General features: G+C 48.2%; 6 protein-coding genes across 6 annotated transcripts; 2 read left to right on the forward strand and 4 right to left on the reverse strand.

The window, feature by feature from the left end:
• Positions 1 to 937: 937 nt before the first annotated feature.
• On the reverse strand, positions 938 to 2110 carry CNBA7710 (hypothetical protein; the record flags this gene model as incomplete). Its single annotated transcript, XM_772558.1, has 5 exons — positions 938 to 1002; positions 1103 to 1187; positions 1277 to 1528; positions 1628 to 2013; positions 2059 to 2110. 5 exons carry the CDS (start codon positions 2108 to 2110, stop codon positions 938 to 940), a joined length of 840 nt encoding a protein of 279 aa, XP_777651.1.
• A 477-nt stretch (positions 2111 to 2587) lies between these two features.
• Positions 2588 to 4104, reverse strand: CNBA7720 (hypothetical protein; the record flags this gene model as incomplete). The annotated part of the gene is made up of 4 exons (XM_772559.1): positions 2588 to 3079; positions 3154 to 3531; positions 3603 to 3899; positions 3967 to 4104. The coding sequence occupies 4 exons, from the start codon at positions 4102 to 4104 to the stop codon at positions 2588 to 2590; spliced, it is 1305 nt and encodes a 434-aa protein (XP_777652.1).
• A 374-nt stretch (positions 4105 to 4478) lies between these two features.
• On the reverse strand, positions 4479 to 8322 carry CNBA7730 (hypothetical protein; the record flags this gene model as incomplete). Its single annotated transcript, XM_772560.1, has 7 exons — positions 4479 to 5257; positions 5312 to 5702; positions 5751 to 6137; positions 6186 to 7191; positions 7240 to 7909; positions 7955 to 8194; positions 8241 to 8322. 7 exons carry the CDS (start codon positions 8320 to 8322, stop codon positions 4479 to 4481), a joined length of 3555 nt encoding a protein of 1184 aa, XP_777653.1.
• A 311-nt stretch (positions 8323 to 8633) lies between these two features.
• CNBA7740 (hypothetical protein) lies at positions 8634 to 9048 on the forward strand (the record flags this gene model as incomplete). Its single annotated transcript, XM_772561.1, has 2 exons — positions 8634 to 8790; positions 8843 to 9048. 2 exons carry the CDS (start codon positions 8634 to 8636, stop codon positions 9046 to 9048), a joined length of 363 nt encoding a protein of 120 aa, XP_777654.1.
• A 4952-nt stretch (positions 9049 to 14000) lies between these two features.
• CNBA7750 (hypothetical protein) lies at positions 14001 to 16144 on the forward strand (the record flags this gene model as incomplete). Its single annotated transcript, XM_772562.1, has 6 exons — positions 14001 to 14181; positions 14230 to 14430; positions 14493 to 14732; positions 14794 to 15262; positions 15337 to 15566; positions 15651 to 16144. 6 exons carry the CDS (start codon positions 14001 to 14003, stop codon positions 16142 to 16144), a joined length of 1815 nt encoding a protein of 604 aa, XP_777655.1.
• A 492-nt stretch (positions 16145 to 16636) lies between these two features.
• CNBA7760 (hypothetical protein) lies at positions 16637 to 17449 on the reverse strand (the record flags this gene model as incomplete). Its single annotated transcript, XM_772563.1, has 7 exons — positions 16637 to 16707; positions 16759 to 16769; positions 16830 to 16931; positions 16983 to 17017; positions 17073 to 17141; positions 17255 to 17310; positions 17413 to 17449. The coding sequence occupies 7 exons, from the start codon at positions 17447 to 17449 to the stop codon at positions 16637 to 16639; spliced, it is 381 nt and encodes a 126-aa protein (XP_777656.1).
• Between the last annotated feature and the right edge of the window lie 64 nt (positions 17450 to 17513).

Genomic DNA, 17513 nt, shown 5'->3' on the forward strand with positions numbered 1-17513 from the left:
CAGTAGCCAAAAAGCATAAGGGAATGGAAAGGAACTTTGGGAGTTTATCTTGGTGTCGTCAAGGGTGGAGAGACGTGGAGGGTTGCTTCGTAGATATGCATAGCCGATGCGCTTGTGACTTGTTGGAACTCTCCTTGATCATGGAAACATTTCATGTTCGTCTTAAAGTTCTAGAAATACTCTGCCATAGCCATTCTATCACTTCTAGAGTAAATAACCATCCTTCCCCCTATATATACTATTCAATATACATATCCCACTTCTTCCTCTGCTCCTCCGAGCCTTCCCAATGAAAATTTACTGTTTTAATTTCTTCAAACCCTTCTTCCTTCCTCGGCTCTTCAAACGCGGTCTCGAAGCCGGCAAAGGCGATATATGGCAGTATCCCACGGGTAGGTTCATCAGGAGGAGGATAGTAGGCGCGGTAGAGGTTGTTATGTTTGGCTAATTCGGGAGGGCAGAGAAAATGGAATAGTCTAGGGTTGGGTTGGGGTGGATTAGGCCGGACAGGAAGGATTGGACGGGGTCAGTATATGAGAGGAAAGACCAAAGAGATGGGGAGGGCTTACCGTATAGGGACGTTAAGTTTTGATGCGAGAGATACCCAGTAAGCTCGTGTTTCTCGATTTCGGTTCGTGTTATCTGAGAAGTTATCCCATCAGTCCATCATCCCGTGAGATCAGATTCAAAAAGAGTCCTGCCCAAAACATCGCCTATCCCCGAATACCCAGGATGTGCGCCCAAACCCGAACTTGAGAATTGAACTAACCAATGACAACAGATTTCCCGCCCTTCAACGCCTGTTCCGCCACATTTAAACACTTTTCCCTCGTCCGCAAAGTATCTTGATTAACGTGGACGTAACCCGCGGGCTGGAAATGTTTGCGGAAGAAGGATGATTTGCCGGATGCTGGATACCCGACAAAGATGACGATTTCTACCTCCTTGTCAATCTTGCGAATGATAGGAGTATGCGATGGGACGATGTGCGGAACTGATTGCCTGCGTCAGCGTTAGTCTTGTTTTTGAGGTATGCGTAGGCAGAAACAAAGGGAACAAGGGAGAATGAGGGACGGCCAAGGGAAAAAGACGCTGGGCTCACGAGTGTCAAGAGTGCCTAGATTGCGGGGCCGGAAGCCTATAGGAGGATTGGGGAAGGAAGGGCGCGGATGACCTAGGAAATGCTCCTTTGAATCACAACGTCCCAATAATAAAATGTCAATCTTTGCGTTGCCATTATTCAATGTTTGATCAAAAAGAATATTGAAAGGCGTACCTCTGGTGTGACGAATCTCAGTCCAACATTGATTGCAAACTTGTAATCCGTATTCCCGTGATCTTTCTTTCGTGATCCTTTGGCAGGTCTACCGGCAGCATCTCCAACAAAGATGGATTTCTCCATATCAATCTCCAGGCCACGGGCGCGGTAGATTTCGGTGATGGCTTGGAACATGCCAATGTTTGGTTTTCGGTAGACGTTGTTTTGCTCTATAGCAGCCAAGATACGCAGTGGGACGTTGCTCGGCATCTTCTCCCATCAAGAGGAAAGAAATAGGAATGTAACGTGAAGACGTTAGCCTGGCACGTATGCATATGGCAAGTCTCTGGGATCGACCGGGAAACGCACCTTGGCTGCAATCAAAGGCAACTTGGCCCGCCATTCACTTTTGATCTTGGGTTTCTTACTTCCTTGATTCGAAATCACGACCAAATGCGTGCCATCTTCCCATTCTTGCTTTAGCTTTTCGGGGACAGAAGGGTGCCACCACATCCAGTCATCTCGGCTTTTGGGGAAATCGTTTCCTGACCGTGTCTTGACTAATGTACCGTCAAGATCGTAGAATGCTACAGGGATCTTTTTGGAGGCTGATATTGAAGCGATGGAATCGGCGGTTTCAGAGGAGGATTTTGGTAAAGATTCGAAAGGATCAAGGTGGGTAAAGTGGATGAGGGCAGAGTCGGAAGGGTGGAATTTGCCGAGTTCTTTTGGCGTGCCTGTGAAGAAGGGATGGGCTGTTTGTTGTTAGTTGAGGTTTAAAAGTTGTTTTGAGAACATACTCTTCTTTGCTGGCGGCTCTGGCCATTCAGCTGCTCGCTTCTGAGGGGACATAACTGGTGTTGGAATAAAGTCAAGCTGAAAGAGTTGAAGGTGGTGACTTTAATGCCTTCGGCGGATGGAAAACCATGACATCACCAGATGCATGGGTAAACATTGGAACGGAATCAAAAGCAGCAGGCCGTGGAAGAAGTCCTTTCGACTACGGGACTTTCTGCAGTGAGACGTGACTATATACATATTAATAATGACCCGCAGGAACGTATGATGCTGAGACCAACAGCGTTGGAGGGAGGGTGGAGAAGGGAATGGGGTAGTGCCGGGGCATCTTCGGATACATCTGCCTTGATGGCTTAATGTAAAGAATCTTCTCTGTAATCCTATTTTGCGTGTCTATTTGTCAAGTATGTAGCCTGTTACGATAATCCATTTTACGCGCCTTATGAGACGTAAATATAATGCTTCATACCATCACGAGCTTACAACCCAGCTAATGATCAAATAAGTGCTTTTCCCTAGAGATACAGCTTTTTATTCACCCCTGTCCGCTTTGGGTGTATCGCCCTTTGACCTCTTGATAGTTAACCAAGCCTTCACCGATCCATTCTTCGCCGCCACACCGCCATCATCCTCTACAGTCTTCACATCCACATACTCGCCCATCGCCTTCTTACTTGCATCCCTAAACCCTTCAAACGCCGCCCACGCACCACCACTCTCAATACTCTCTCGCGCCAACTCTACACCTTCCCTATAAGATGAAGCTTTACCGGAGACGTACAAGAGCGCAGCCGCGTTGAGAAGGACGTAATCCAAAATGGCAGCATATGAAGGGGAGTCGGGAGAAGGAGGAGAAGAGAGGTGGGCAGGAGGAGCGGAGGAGCGGAGGATTGAAGTGAAAGTGAGTGCGTTGAGTTCGGGAGCGGAGCCGCGTACGGCGGAGAGAGGGTGGGTAGGTAGACCAAAGTCTTTTGTGGGGTGGATGGAGCCTGTGGTAATCTTGCCATTCTCCAACCACCAAGTCTATAAGTAAAAGAAAGAAAGAAAAGTTAGCGGATGTAATGCACAGTAAAGCAGAATGTGCCTTTTCAACGTACCCAAGTCTCCCCAGCACAGCTGATTTCATCCAAACCCTCTTTTCCACAAACGACTAATGCCCTCTGCACATTCAACAATCTTAAAACCTCTGCAAAGGTATCTCCCAGCTCCTTTTTAGCTACACCCAAGACCATACGTTGCGGTGCTGAGGGGTTGATCAAGGGACCGAGGATGTTGAAGATGGTCCGGAAATTAAGATTTCGTCGGATATGAGCAATGTGCGCGAGGGAAGGGTGGTAGTGCGGAGCAAAGAGGAAGAGGAAGGGAGAATGGTCGAGAAAACCGTGGACTTCAGAGACGGGGAAGGCGAGTCGGCAGTCGAGGGAGAGCAGAAGATCGGCAGAGCCAGAGGTCGAAGTAGCGGCCTTGGACCCATGCTAGAAAAGAGGAGTAATTTTGAGTCAGCGCTTATCTCATAACATGTATGATGGTGGCTTTTCGGACGCACCTTGGCGACTCGTACACCAGCACCGGAAACGACGACAGCAGCCGTCGTAGACACATTATACGTATCCCACCCATCGCCACCAGTCCCAACAATGTCCACAAGTCCAGTGTACCCATCGCCTTCCTTGTCGGAATCCCGATAATCCCACATGCCATGAGCTAGATCTTTCGCTTGGGAGGCCGAAGCGAGGTTGTCGACGGAGATGGCATGCTGCCGGAGGACGGAAGCACAGGCAGCGACGATATCGGGAGAGGCGTCAAGACCGGAAAGAGTAAGAGCGGTAAGGAAAGCACCCGCCTGCCAGTGTATAGACATCAGTTTTCTCGGATGGTCATAATCAAGTAACAGAGACCTAGAGACGTACCTGGGCTTCGCTAGCACCTTGAACACAAAGATGTCTGAAGCACTCGGCACAGTCCTCTGAGGTGAACTCTTCCGGAGTCTGGACGAGCTTTTTGAGGATGACTTTGAACGTGTCTGGAGTATATTCAGTGGCGGACATGGTGGATTTTCGATGTTCGAGTGATGTATGCTCTGAACAAATGAAAACAAATCGATCGGCAACAACGAAGAAATCGAGTCCAGACGGCGCGCTCATTTGATTCCGTTCCATTGTTTACCTTCATTTGCCCACTTTAGCCTCCACAATGCCCCCCGCCGCATTTGAATCCCACGCAGTGCGCAATGTCACATATCTGCATACAGCATTATCAATTACAGGCATAGAAAAGAAATGAACCCAAATGCTCCACTAGAAAGAAAGAAATATTTTGCTATAGCATATAATAAACAACTCGTCTCGCTGACACACACCATTTTCTGTCGGCCTTCTTTTCAACTTATGCCCTCCTTGTCTTCTGTCGCTTCATTGCCGGTTCATTGCCTTGCAAAGACATTGTCTTCATCACCCTGTTCAGTATCCTCCCTTTCTACAACCTTCTTGCTAGCCATCATTTTCACATTCGGGTCCTTGCTTGCGATCCCTACTAATCTCTTTTCGTACGCTCGGTAGCCATCCCAACCCTTGTTGGTTGTCAGTTGCACCCCAGAAGAGTCGATTACATCTTCGAGATGAGCCTTGATCTTGAGAGCATCTCTACCTGTGACAGGCGCGAGAAGAGGGACGAGCACCTTGAAGAATGTGAGCACTGCCCACTTTTTCCTTGTTAGTCTGGATTTTTGCTCCTTGTTCCTTGCATTTCCTTCTTGTTTGACAATCGTTGAGACTTTGAGAGAAACAAAGTCAAGCGCTTCGAGGTGGAAATCGCAAACATCAGATGGATGCAATTGTCTTAGGATAGCGAATTGGGAACCATGGATGACGAACGCAGTTGCAATAACACGGGCAAGGGCCAGAGGAGCAGTTGGTTCGTCTTCCTCAGAGTCGAGGAAGATGTTGAACGATTGCTGCAAGGCGCTTCCCGCAACATGCTGCACCGCATCTGCCTCCCTATTGTAGATACCCTCATCTCGAAGTACATCAACGAGCTTCTTGACGATCGCATCGTACGTTGGACCAAAACGACTGTAATGGGCAAGAGGTTCCTTGGCATGTTCAACCTCGAGGACACCACATCGGATGGCACCGACAAAAACGGAAACGAGTTGGAAAAACTGGAAATCCTCGTGCATCTCATCAGGAGTGAGTTCGGGGGCTGCCGATTGAATCAGTATTTTCGCTAGATGCCTGGAAAATTAGTACGACTCACGCTGCTGACTCTCTTCCCGTCCTGCTGATCTAGTCTCCACGACGGAAGCATACCTCTCAATCACCGCTTGGAACGCCCCTCCCAGTCTATGCTGTACTTCTTCCGGCATCGTCACAGAACAAACGTCGCTCGCTGGAGCTCCTCCCCTACCCTCTGCACGTTTGGCGAACAATACGTACGTATTGATGAAAGAGATGAAGGCTTGACGTCGTACAGCACTGGCGGTATTGGTCGTTTCTCCGAGGAAAAGCTGGTTAAATGTCTGAAGGGCGGTATCGCGTCGGGTGGAAAGGAGATCAATCTTGGTGGCATCTTGCGCATCTTCCTTGGTGAACCGCTTGAAGAGCCAAGTGATGTGGAGGAAGATGATTTGAACAGCATAGTCTACCATCTATGAAGCATTAGCCACTCATCAAGCCGTCAGATATTTGACGCTTACAGTAGCTTCCTCCTTGTACCCCAATTTGCCCCTATCAGCAAACGCACAGATAATGTCCCAGCCGCTACTCTGCTGCCCTTCCTCATCCTCCATGACATCTACCAAATCCATACTTCTCTGCAGTAACGTTATCCTCAGCATGATTGCTTCCAGCTGGCTGATCTGCTCGTCCTCCAAAGTGACAAGCGCAACATCTTCAGAGCCAATCGCATCTCTTAGAGAAGCGAAGAGAGACTCGTGCAGCTCAGAAAGCTTGGTTTCATTGATGGATGAAAGGGACGAGTTGCCGACGAGATGGCTGATCGCAGAAATGGATGCTGTGAGGATGGTAGGGGAAGTGTATTTTAGGAACTGTTTGCTGATGTCATCCCAGAGGGACTCGTAGGCCTGTCATGTGTCAGATCATCCAAAGCGAAGAGAATCCTTAAGACTTACAGAGGACATGCGCATGTCGAGATAGAGACTGAGCTTCATGTGTCCGGGAACAGATAAAATCCCAGTCATTCGACCAACATCAGCCTGATGCTTGGCAAATAACCGAGGCAAAACCTTTATCAACGTTTTGGTCCTATCCGGCTCATCCTCTTCATTTTCTTCCCGCTTAATACAAGCCAAAAGCACCTGCAACATGAAAGTTTCCTCATCTTCACGGAGCAGCCACATATCTTCTTCGTTAGTCGAGTGATCCACCAAAAGATAGTCCACCAAGCTCTCCCAGTCTTTCCACAGCTCATGCTCAGCACCGATAGACTCGACGGCAGCAGTCGCCCTTGTCATCTGTGTATTGGGTAAAGACGGAATGAGTAGGCTTGGTTTGAGGGCAGAGGGTTGTCCAGAAGGGTCGTCGTCCAGGGATTTAGAGGTGTAGAGGAGAACTGCAGCGAGGGATTTCCAGTTGAGGTAGTTGGACATTTCGTCTTCGGTGATGTTTGCTGCACGCTTCTTTTTGTTCGCTCTCAGACCCGACCAGACTGCTTTGAGGCCTTCTTTCCTCTCTTCCCACAAACCAAGGATGAACGCCCCTGCAGCTTTTCGAATTCGAGGCTCCTGGTCGAAAACAAGCTTCGCCACCTTATCTCTTTCCTCGTCCTCCTCGTCTTGCAGAATACCCGTCTTGTCTATAAGTGTAATCACCTGCAAAGCCACTACCCTCACATTCAAATCCACATCCCTGGTGGCCATCTCAATCACCCTAGGCGCTAAACGCATCGTCAAGGTTCGAGCGTTACTGATAAAGGTTTCTCGGATGTAGAGGTTGGCAAGAGCCTTGACAGTCTCAAGTCGGGCATGAGCGTGGGTATCGTTACAGCCACGGGTGAAGTAGGAGAGATAAGAAGTCGAAACGTAGTACTCTGGGTGTTTTTTGGCCCACAGACCTAATTCACGCAGACAATCGGTTCGAATGTTGGGATCGGCATCGCGAACTCGGTGGACGAACATCCTAAATAGCGTCAGCCACTATCATCGCCCGCCCAGATGTAGAACTCACACATCAAAGATCTCCTGCATCAACTCTTCTAAAGTTTGCTTTCTTTCTTGCACTTCCTTGACCCTGTCCTCGGCAGCCTTCACTCTCTTCTGCGCTGCATTTGTAGCTCCAGCTTTTCTGACTTCTGCATCTCGCTGCCTTTGCTTAACGCTCAGGTCTTTGCTCACATCCGCAGCAACGTCACACAAAGCCGAGTTCATCCTGAGCGTCACGTATGTTGAGGTATGACGGATGGGTCGAAGAGTTGATGATGACATACACATCAGCCAGTTGAGGAGAAGTGGGATGAGCAGAGATGAGTGAGGAGTATTGTCGGCAGTGTGAAAGAGGATAGGTGTGAGAGCGAGCGATGAAATAAAGTGTGAAATGAACTCGTTCAAATTGGACTTGAAGGGCTTAAAATTCTTTGCTTTGGAAATTAAGGGATAAGTCGCCAACGCTACGCGAACGCTTTCATCCTGCACTCGCTCGATGACATCGGGGATACCATCGTCATCCGTTGCTTCAGCTTGCTCGATCTCGGTAGTCATACCGCAACATCGAATGAAGAAGACAACCAGTTCGTGAATGGATTTCTGCTCTGATATTTCATCACCAGCGGCTTGTTGGTAGGTCTCGATCCACTCATCAATCAGAGGTTGAAGGGCGATATCGGGTTGCTGGAGAGCATCTGCGACAGTCAGCATGATCGAAATGCACGATAGAATTCACCTACTAAATAAAGGCGAATCAGTCTTTTCTACGATTTCGCTCACGCCTTCAGCTGCAGGCTTTGTTTTTGTCTTTGGTCCGTCCTTCTTGGTAGTACCCGCAGAAGCTCGAGATTTTCGTGGTGCCGCCGGCTTCTTCTTCTTGGGAGTTGGTTCGTGATCAGACTCGTCTTCCGGGTCTGGTATCAAACCCTCCTGGTCGTCGTCCTCCCTGTCTTCAATGTGCTTTCTCTTGCCCCTCCCGTCTGAATTGGGTCAGCATGCCGAACGCCTTCTGTCGGCTCTACTCACTCTGCTGGCTAGCATCAAACTTATTAACCTGCTTCCTGACCCTTGCACCTCTGCGAGGCTCCTCTGGTTCTGGCGAAGACATGACTGGCCGCGGAATTCTGTGAGAAAGAAAGATGAGAACGATACAAGAAGCTCAGCACACGCTCGTTTTGTTCTTTGATGGTTGACGCGACTTGCCTAATTTACCGATATATGTTACGTAAATTACGCGTCGGGTACAAAAATAAATTATTATCGCAGAAGTGGTGAGTGTCACTCAGTCAGTGGTCGTCGTCAATCGTTCCGTTCGTTCAGCGCAGTCGTACGGAGTTTCAAAATTGCCCTTCCTTATCATTAGCTATATGTCATCAGTAGTTACTCCAAAAATACCCATTGAGGAGTCTCTCTTTAAAAATGTTGTCACCGCCAACAAGGATCTCCCCAAATCAGCCATCATCCGTCACCGACCTCGTCGTCGCTACACTTGCCCTCAACAAGTACACCCGGTCAAACTCCGTCTGTCACGCTCTTAACGGTACCGTCATCGGTCTCGGTACTGGCCAGCAGTCTGGTATCCACTGCACTCGTCTCCCTGGTGATGAGGCTGATGTCGGGTGACTTAGACACCAGTCTCGAGTTGCCCTTCAAGGAAGGTATCAATCAAGCGAGCCGACAACAAGGCCAATGTCATCGGCAGAATACCCAGCCATGCCCAATATTTCGCAGCTATTCCCATCAAACACCCATATCGGCATCCTTATCAGTGTCTTCGAGGGCCTACTTTGGCGACGAGCTGTCACTCATGAGGATAAACCGAATATTTTTGTAGACTCAATTCAACTATGAATGGCAGGCCAACAGGCATGTCTACACAGTATTTGTAACCTCCAGTCTTTAAGGCTTCAACTCCGTAAGTTCTACCCCACCCGTCCAATCTTCTTTATTCTCGAACAACGCCTTTGCCGAAAAAATAGGTAAACTAGCAGAACTACAGTCAAATCTAGACATTTCAGGCCTACTACAGGCGCCCAGCAGTCAGCAACCCAACGAATAGGCTTTTGGTCCTGATTTTTTGCTTGTCCGAATGAGGATGATTAATTGGCATTCGTATATCACTGTTTGTGTCGTGCCTTCGTACGCGTCGCGTTCATGGCAACGACTGACAGACGCGATGCCTCATTAGTACGGCACCTTGACTTTGCTTTATTCGTTACACAACCCAATAGACAATAGGAAACCGACCATCTTTACAACCACTGCAATCAGAGCCTCCCCTTACTCACAGCTCCAACAATCGCCAAATACCACCTGAAATAATGTCCTTCTCAACAGCGCTCTCTGTCAGTGCCATCACTCATCCTCAGGCGAATAATACAGACGATGAAGAGAAAGATGCGATACTCCGAAACGGTGTCTGAACCGCTTTTGAGAAGGGATTTCTTGAGAGAGTTGCCGTGGGAGGTGGCGTTGCATGTCTTGAGCTTTGTAAGTCGTCCGAGTCGTCTTTTTTCCCCACAGTTAGATGGGGTGAGCCTTTGTATGTTGTCGCTTATCGGGGATAACCTAAAAGGACTTTCCATTAAAGTTCCTCGTCCTTATCATGACTCAATCTTCCGAGGACAACAGCGAATTGCCGAGTACCTTGACACAAGAGGAGGGAATGGAATGGTGGATGTAATGGGAGTGAATCAAGCGGAATTCTTCTTGATCAACGATGTGTTAAACCAGATGGCACAAAATGTATCCACCAGTGAGATGATTCAGATCGAAAGGATGGCCGTCGCGCTGTATTACCTGAAGGGTGGTGTCAAGTTTGGGATGAGGCATACCGCAGAGTTTTGGCAGAGAAATATCTCAACAGTTTGGGCGTAAGTATCCCTTTCCTCCTATATCAATTTGCCACCTTGATCCTAAGATGTATTTTGCTTTACAGATGCGTTCACGATTTCGTCGATGCCCTTCTCTCTGCGCCCATTTACAGAAGATTCATTCATCGCCTGACATGTCATTATCCCAAACGCCCTTCTAGTATAGCACGTGATGAAAGATTTGAGTCATATTTCGATGATTCTCTGGGCGCAACGGATGGTTCACACATTACTGTCCGTATTTCCAACAGGACGTATATCGTTGTCGCAAGTGTGCGATCACTGTGAACCTGCTGGCTGTGTGCACGTTTGACATGCGGTTCAGCTTCCTGTATTCAGGATATGAAGGACCGGCAAATGATGCATGCGTATTCCATGAAGCGCGACGCCAGTCTTTTACTATACCCAAAGGCAGGTATTTCCTCGGTGACGCCGGGTATCCGTTGGACATGTCGTCTCTCACGCCCTACCGCGCTATCACAGTATAAGAATATAGTCATATTTATATATGGCAACACTGATGAAAACGGTTAAAAATCTATAATATCTGATTCAGACCGTCGGTTACTATAATATTATGGTGCGTTACCACCTAAAAGATTTTAGAGGGTCAGGTAACGAGTACGCTTTCAGTCTTCGAAACTAAACCCAAGCTGAGCTGAGTCATTGGCTGCGTATAGGCCATGCACTGCGAAGGAATTGTACAATCTCCGCCATTCTTCCCGTCGTAACGTCATTGAACGAATCTTCGGACGTGTTAAAGGCAAGTGGGGTTGCCTCACCTAACATCGTAAGTACGAGACCGACCCAACAATCTCGTATCATATTGGCAGCTTGCATCCTGTGGAACATACACCAGGAAGTAAAGCTCGGAAAAGAGGACTATGGTCAGGGGGCAGATGGCAAGCTTCCGCCTATCCCCGTCGAGGACCTTGTCCGGAACAACCCGCTGTCAAGGAATGATTCCGATGAACTCGTCAAGCGTGGCCGACGCGAGGCTGAAGACATGAGGCGCAAGATTGCCGAGGCCATGTGGGCAGACTTGATCAGGGGTTACGACAGTGGCGATCACAACAGTTACGCGTCAGACTCAGAATATGATTCTAGCAATAGCAATGAGTGAAGCGATCTGACAGTACGGGAGCAACGATTGGAAGTAACTGATTCATTAAATAATGCAAAAAAATTTGGTCCGATTTTCATTTGAGACTGATTAGATCCTATCCGCCGGGGAAAAATGGAGAGAAGATTGTTCAGAGGTTGATGTGGTAGTATGAGGAGGCAAGGTGTCAGGGGGCTATCTCTTCTGGCGATAGCCTTCAACAGGTTAGGGACAACAAATGATCCGAGGGCCTCTTCAAATAGACAGCCAGATCAATGCCGGAAGATGATAGCTTTAAGTAGACGAAGAATACTTGGAGAGGACAACAATAGTGGATCGACAAGTATCTAAAACTATGGAAAACTACTGTCTTATATATCTTTACACCTTAAGCTCTGCTGAGTCATCTTTCCCACACCAGCCAGCTCTACATCCTTTTGCATTGCCGAAACCCGGTGGCGAGGAAGGTGGTGGAGGGTTGTCGATCTCTCTATCTCTGTATATCTCTCGGGGGAAGGCCGCGGCCGAAAACGAAGGGGTATGCTCGGACGCGGACTGAAGTGGATGAGGAAGGGTTACTGTCATAATCGCGCTGACATGAAGAAGAGGAGGTTTTGAGTAAAAGTGGAGTTTAAGAGGTCGGGTGGCGATAGCCACGTGACACAAGGGCGAAGAGAAATGAGGGGGTCCGTGCGGATGGTGAGAGTAATAGGAGGTCGATTCGTCGCTTGATCGGACATAGGAGTGCGGTGGAGTGCTCAGCAAGGGATACGATGGAGTACCTGTGGTAGGCTGATAGGGATGCCTCTGTTGGGGCAAAGGACAGTACTTATCTACGAGCACTTGCAGCATGATGCTAGTCGTAGCCATGCCGCTGTACTTGGCTGCCACGTTAAGCGAGTTCCAATCAGACCTTGCGCTGATGTGAAGAGCACTGCACACTGGACAGGGGTGATCCTACCCTGCTCTACTTCCGTGTTCAAGAACTCAAAGACTGCCGAGGAATTCTCTTGGAGGATCCGATTGGCTGACTCAGCAGTAGTTTCCTTGCGCAATAATGCAGCAACAAGGTCTCGAACCTCGTCCTTGTCTGTCTTCTCCTCAGCCTGATTTTTCTGCTTCTTATCACGCGATGCCTTTCTGGCTTGAGTTGATGCAGGCCTTTTTTGGGGCAGAAGATGGAGTTTTACGAGCAGAAGTCGATGTTCCGTTACTTCCAGCAGACAATGAGGTAGAGAGAGACAGGATAGGGCCGGAAGTCTGCGCCCTTTCTTTACTCTTGGAATTGGAGCTTTGAGTTTCCGGGATATTATTGCTTTCCTAGGTAGAAAAGTCAGTTTACTCGGAGGGGACGACCATTTACTCACTTCCTCCGATTCAGACTGATTTGATTCCCAATGAAAACTGTTCCCATGACCCTCAATTTCCTCCTGGAAAGATTCGGCATTGTTCTCCAGAGTGGTCGAGCCTTCTCCTACCCCTTCTTCCTCTTCATCAAGCATATCTATCTGTGCCAATATATCCACTACTCCCTCCCCCATCGCACCTACACAGCCTTCGCGGATGTCTTTGTAGACAAACGGCTTGTATCGGAAAGCCTGCTGCTGACGTTTCAGCTACAAGATGAAGCATCAGCGATGACCGTCATTAAAAGTTTTAGTGGTAACGTATGCATACTGTCTTCCGAACACTATCGTCGGCAGTGGGGCACTGCGTCTCGAGATTCCAACCAAATCCTGACAAGTCCAAGAGAGTTTTGATGACCTTGTGAGTTTTTACCAATTGCCCGAATTTTCCTCTGCTTGCTTTAGCAGTTCGGGAAAAACCAGGGTATTTCTGCTCAAGTTTCTTGATCTCTTGTCCAGTGATTTTTCCCGACCATCTAATCAGTGGTGTCTGCTGCAAGGCAAAAAATGCGAAGTCGCTTGACTGGCAAGAGAACAATCGGCGAGTTTAAATGCGCTTAAGATGCAACCAATTGACAAACTGTCTACCAGTCTTTCACAGCATCTCCTCGTGACTCAGGCATTCAATAACGGCCTTTTTGTCTGCGGGGAGGTAGTAGTGGTAATAATATTCCTTTTAGTTCAGCTTTCGAACGACGATAGAATATAATGACAGAAATGATGATGGTGAGGATGGGATCGTCAACCATATGACGCATCGGTTGAAATCGCTTCATATATAATTTTCGTCTGGGGGGCACACTAATCCTGCTTGCCAACTCGCCAACTCCCTTCGGCCGATTTATCGCTTGTCCTTTTTTTTCCTTCTCTCCGCCAAGAAACAGGAACACTGCAAAGGATCCAAAACTCGTACAGGGTCCCGCTTCCAATTTTGCCAATTTTGGATTTTTTTTTAATTAATTATCCATTACGCCCCTCACACAACTACAGCTTTCGGCCTTATCTGATAGGGACGGGGAGGCAGATCTCAAAGATATTACGACGAGGAACGAGGTCTCAGACCACCCTTACAATATTTTCGGCTAGTTCGCTCGAAACCTCAGTCCACCCCGCATCTTCCCCTCATATTAAGTGTAAACCAAGAAAATGGATTAAGGGGCCGCACGTTCTGCTGCCTTCCCTACCTTCCAGATTTTTGCGGCTCTTTGAATGACAGATTCTGACGAGAGACGAATCATAAAAAATTATCTGGCTTGTTGTGGAGTGCAGAAATCATTAAAACTATTTAAAGGCTGCGGATCGTGATGTTAAGGGGTGCATTCCCTCGCTACCCACTCGTTTTCTCGTCTTGCCAACGTCTTAGTCCTTTTTGATCTTAGATAATTGGGACAAAAGAATACCGACTATGCCTGACCAGCTGTATCCGGAGTATGAGCTTCAAAGGGCCATTAGCAACACCAAGAATGCTGATGACTCCACTGCTTTTGGTGAGAAATCTCCGGGTGTGAGAAGGATCGAAATCATCGCAGCCAGCTTCACAACCTGGCATCGATGGGTTTTGTTCATCTCTGTGTTTTTTATGTCTTGTAAGTTAGTTAGTCGAGTGAGAATGTGGAGTTGATCCGTTTTTGTAGATAGCTATGGCCTGGATGGCTCTGTCCGATACACCTACCAGGCGGAGGCACTCTCAGAGCTCGGCACTTCCGCGCAAGTCTCCACTGTCACTGTTGTCCGTTCTATTGTCGCTGCTGCTGCCCAGCCTGCGTTCGCAAAAGTTAGTGACTACTTTGGCCGTGTCAGTATCTTGATCATCAGCGTAATCCTCTATGTGGTCGGTAAGTACTACAGTTACTCCAACAGTATCTCGCTATCATTATTAGTTAACTCAATATAACAGGGACTATTGTGACTGCAACCTCCACGAACCTCGCTGCCTTCTGTGGTGGTTCAGTCCTCTACCAATTTGGTTACACTGGTGTACAGCTGCTCGTCGAAGTCTTGATCGCAGACGTTACTTCCCTTCGTTCCAGATTGCTCTTCAGCTATATCCCTGCTACCCCGTTCCTTATCAACGCATGGATCAGTGGTAATGTGGCTTCCGCTGTCTTGACACACAGCACCTGGGGATGGGGTATCGGTTCGTCTTTCTTCTCTTTTAGCTGAGATACTATGATGCTAATGTATTGTTGATGGAACAGGTATGTGGGCCATCATTTTCCCCGTCACGGTCATCCCCCTCCTGTTTTCCCTTATCCAAGCCGAATGGAGAGCCCACCGGAAGGGTCTCCTCCGAGAAATCCCCTCTCCGCTCCGTACTTTCGGTGACCGACACATGTGGGCCGATATCTTCTGGCAAATCGACCTCGTCGGTCTCCTCCTCCTTGCCGCCGTCCTTGCCCTCATCCTGCTCCCCTTCACCCTCGCTGGCGGTGTCGCGAGTATCTGGAGGACAGCGAGGGTCATCGCCCCTTTGGTGGTTGGGTTTGTGGTTGCTTTGCCGCTGTTTGTGTTTTGGGAATTGAAGGTCGCTAGGCACCCGATGTTGCCATTTAGGATCTTGAAGGATAGGCAGGTACTGGCGTCGCTGTTTATTGCCATGCTTTTGAACACTGCTTGGTACACGCAGGGCGATTATCTGTACTACACCTTGCTCGTTGCATTTGACCGGTAAGCCTCTTTCGCCCTTCTGCTCCAATTGATTCGCCCTTGACTAACGAGTGACTATTTCCCCATCACTGCAGAGACATCATCTCTGCTACTCGAGTACAAAATATCTACTCCTTCACTTCCGTCGTCATCGGTGTCTGCTTGGGTCTCATTATCCGTAAAGTGCGCCGACTGAAATGGTTCATCGTCGCCGGTACTCTCCTCTTTGTCCTCGCTTTTGGTCTTCTCATCCGATACCGTGGAGGTTACTCTATTTCCGACTTTGCCGGTCTTGTCGCTGCTGAAGTGGTCCTCGGTATTGCCGGTAAGTATTACAGCCAGTAATCCAGTATCTCCTCTCAAAGGATAATCAATTATTGGAGCGCTAATCAAATGAAAACGTCACTAGGTGGTCTCTTCCCTTACCCAACCCAGGTTATGATCCAGTCTGCCGTCCAGCACGAGCGCACAGCCGTCGTGACATCTCTCTATCTTGCTTCTTACTCTGTCGGTTCAGCCCTCGGTAACACCATTGCTGCCGCCATCTGGACCAACACCATGCCTAGCCACTTGTATAACGACTTCATCCGTGCCGGTCTCTCCACCACAGACGCGTCTACCCTTCAAGCGCTTGCTTATGCTAGTCCTCTCCAGTTTATCATAGATTATCCGCCTGGTACGCCCGAGAGGGAGGCGGTGGGCAGTGCGTATAGAGAGGTGCAGAGGTATTTGACGATCACCGGTATCTGTATTTCGACTGTGATTGTGTTCATGGCTCTTAGTTTGAGGAACCCGAGGCTTGGTGATGAGCAGAGTTTGCCAGATGCCGAGAAGCTCGAGAAGGTGCCCAGTGAGATGTCGGGAGCTACTGAAGAAACTACGGAGACAAAGCAAAAGAACTAAAGAGGCGCTGGATTCGGTGTTCTTAATATTATATTATAATGTTCGAAGTGAATCTCGATGTACAATAGCTGCTGAGATCTTTGAAGCAGGCCAACAATTTGTGGATTTTCGGTGCGCTGTTATATGAGGTCAATATTCTGTACCAAGCAAGACAATAAGCATCCGTTCCTTTAGCGTCCTTTTGCCGTATCAAAGATATGAAATGGGCGGCAATCCTGGTACTAATAAATATCATAGTTCAATCCATTCCAAATAATACAAATCATACACAGAAGCCTGCTACTAGCCGATCTCCAGCAGTTTCCTCCATTTGACCGGCTCCGGCTCCCACTGCTACCTCCTTCCAAAATCCACCTTCTTCCGCCCTTCGCCACCCGAGTTAAATATAGTTGCTTTGCTTAGAAAAACGTCCCATAACTTTGTAAAAAGCAGGTTCTCGAAAACAGATTCCAAGATGCCGAGTGCAACAATATTATAGTATTGCCTTGTGGTTTACTCGGAGATGGCGTACTGTTCGAGGTCGCCAAAGGTGTTCTCCGAAGCATAGAGTACGTAAAGGAAACCTGAAAGACGAGTCAGTTGGAGTTCGCCGACAGACTGATGATTGCGCATACCATCTTCGTCCCTGCAAGCAGATATGTCAGCAACTTTGCTTCAAAGGCGCATCACTGCATTAGAAACTTACTTGTGCTCATCATAAATTGAACTCATAAGCGCCGCTGTTGGAGGAAGGATATCGTCAACGAAGATGAAAATGGCCTTTTCAGGCGCGAGCTTGATTCGTTTCCTGCAAAACAAAATCAGCATCACCGCAAGCTATTTAAGGATCCCCACTCACCTGATGACATAGACAAATTGCCCAACAGTAAGATCCTAATGAGTAACATCGTTAATACTGCCACCTGTTACAAGCTTTGATGTGACTCACGGCCGGTACGAGATATTTTTTCTTATCAATCGTTGGGATATCACTCTTCTCAGCCTTCTCACAGATCACCTATACAGCACGTATGCTCATATTAACCAATGCACGACCAATCGTCAAAGTTGCCATCCAAGCTGCCGAACCAGTGGCAACTCGAGGATAGCTGATAAGAACATTAGACTCACGGGAATCCTGTCCTGATACTTTTGCCTGATCCTCTCCGCTTCAGCCTTTCGCTTGTCTATTCACATGAAACGGACAGTCATCAGCACTAAGACACTCCCAATACGCGGAACATTACCCGACCTGCGAAGACGCAGCGACAAGCAGAAAGCTGACTCACCAAAGGGGTGTTCATCCTTAAACTTGCTTCGGACCATGGTTGCTATTGAAGTGGGTGGGATGTGATAGTTGCGCGTTCTGTGGAGACGATTGAGCGTTGGA

The sequence above is a fragment of the Cryptococcus neoformans genome, chromosome 1 (assembly GCF_000149385.1).
Source record: "Cryptococcus neoformans var. neoformans B-3501A chromosome 1, whole genome shotgun sequence".
In the NCBI taxonomy this organism is placed as follows: domain Eukaryota; kingdom Fungi; phylum Basidiomycota; class Tremellomycetes; order Tremellales; family Cryptococcaceae; genus Cryptococcus; species Cryptococcus deneoformans.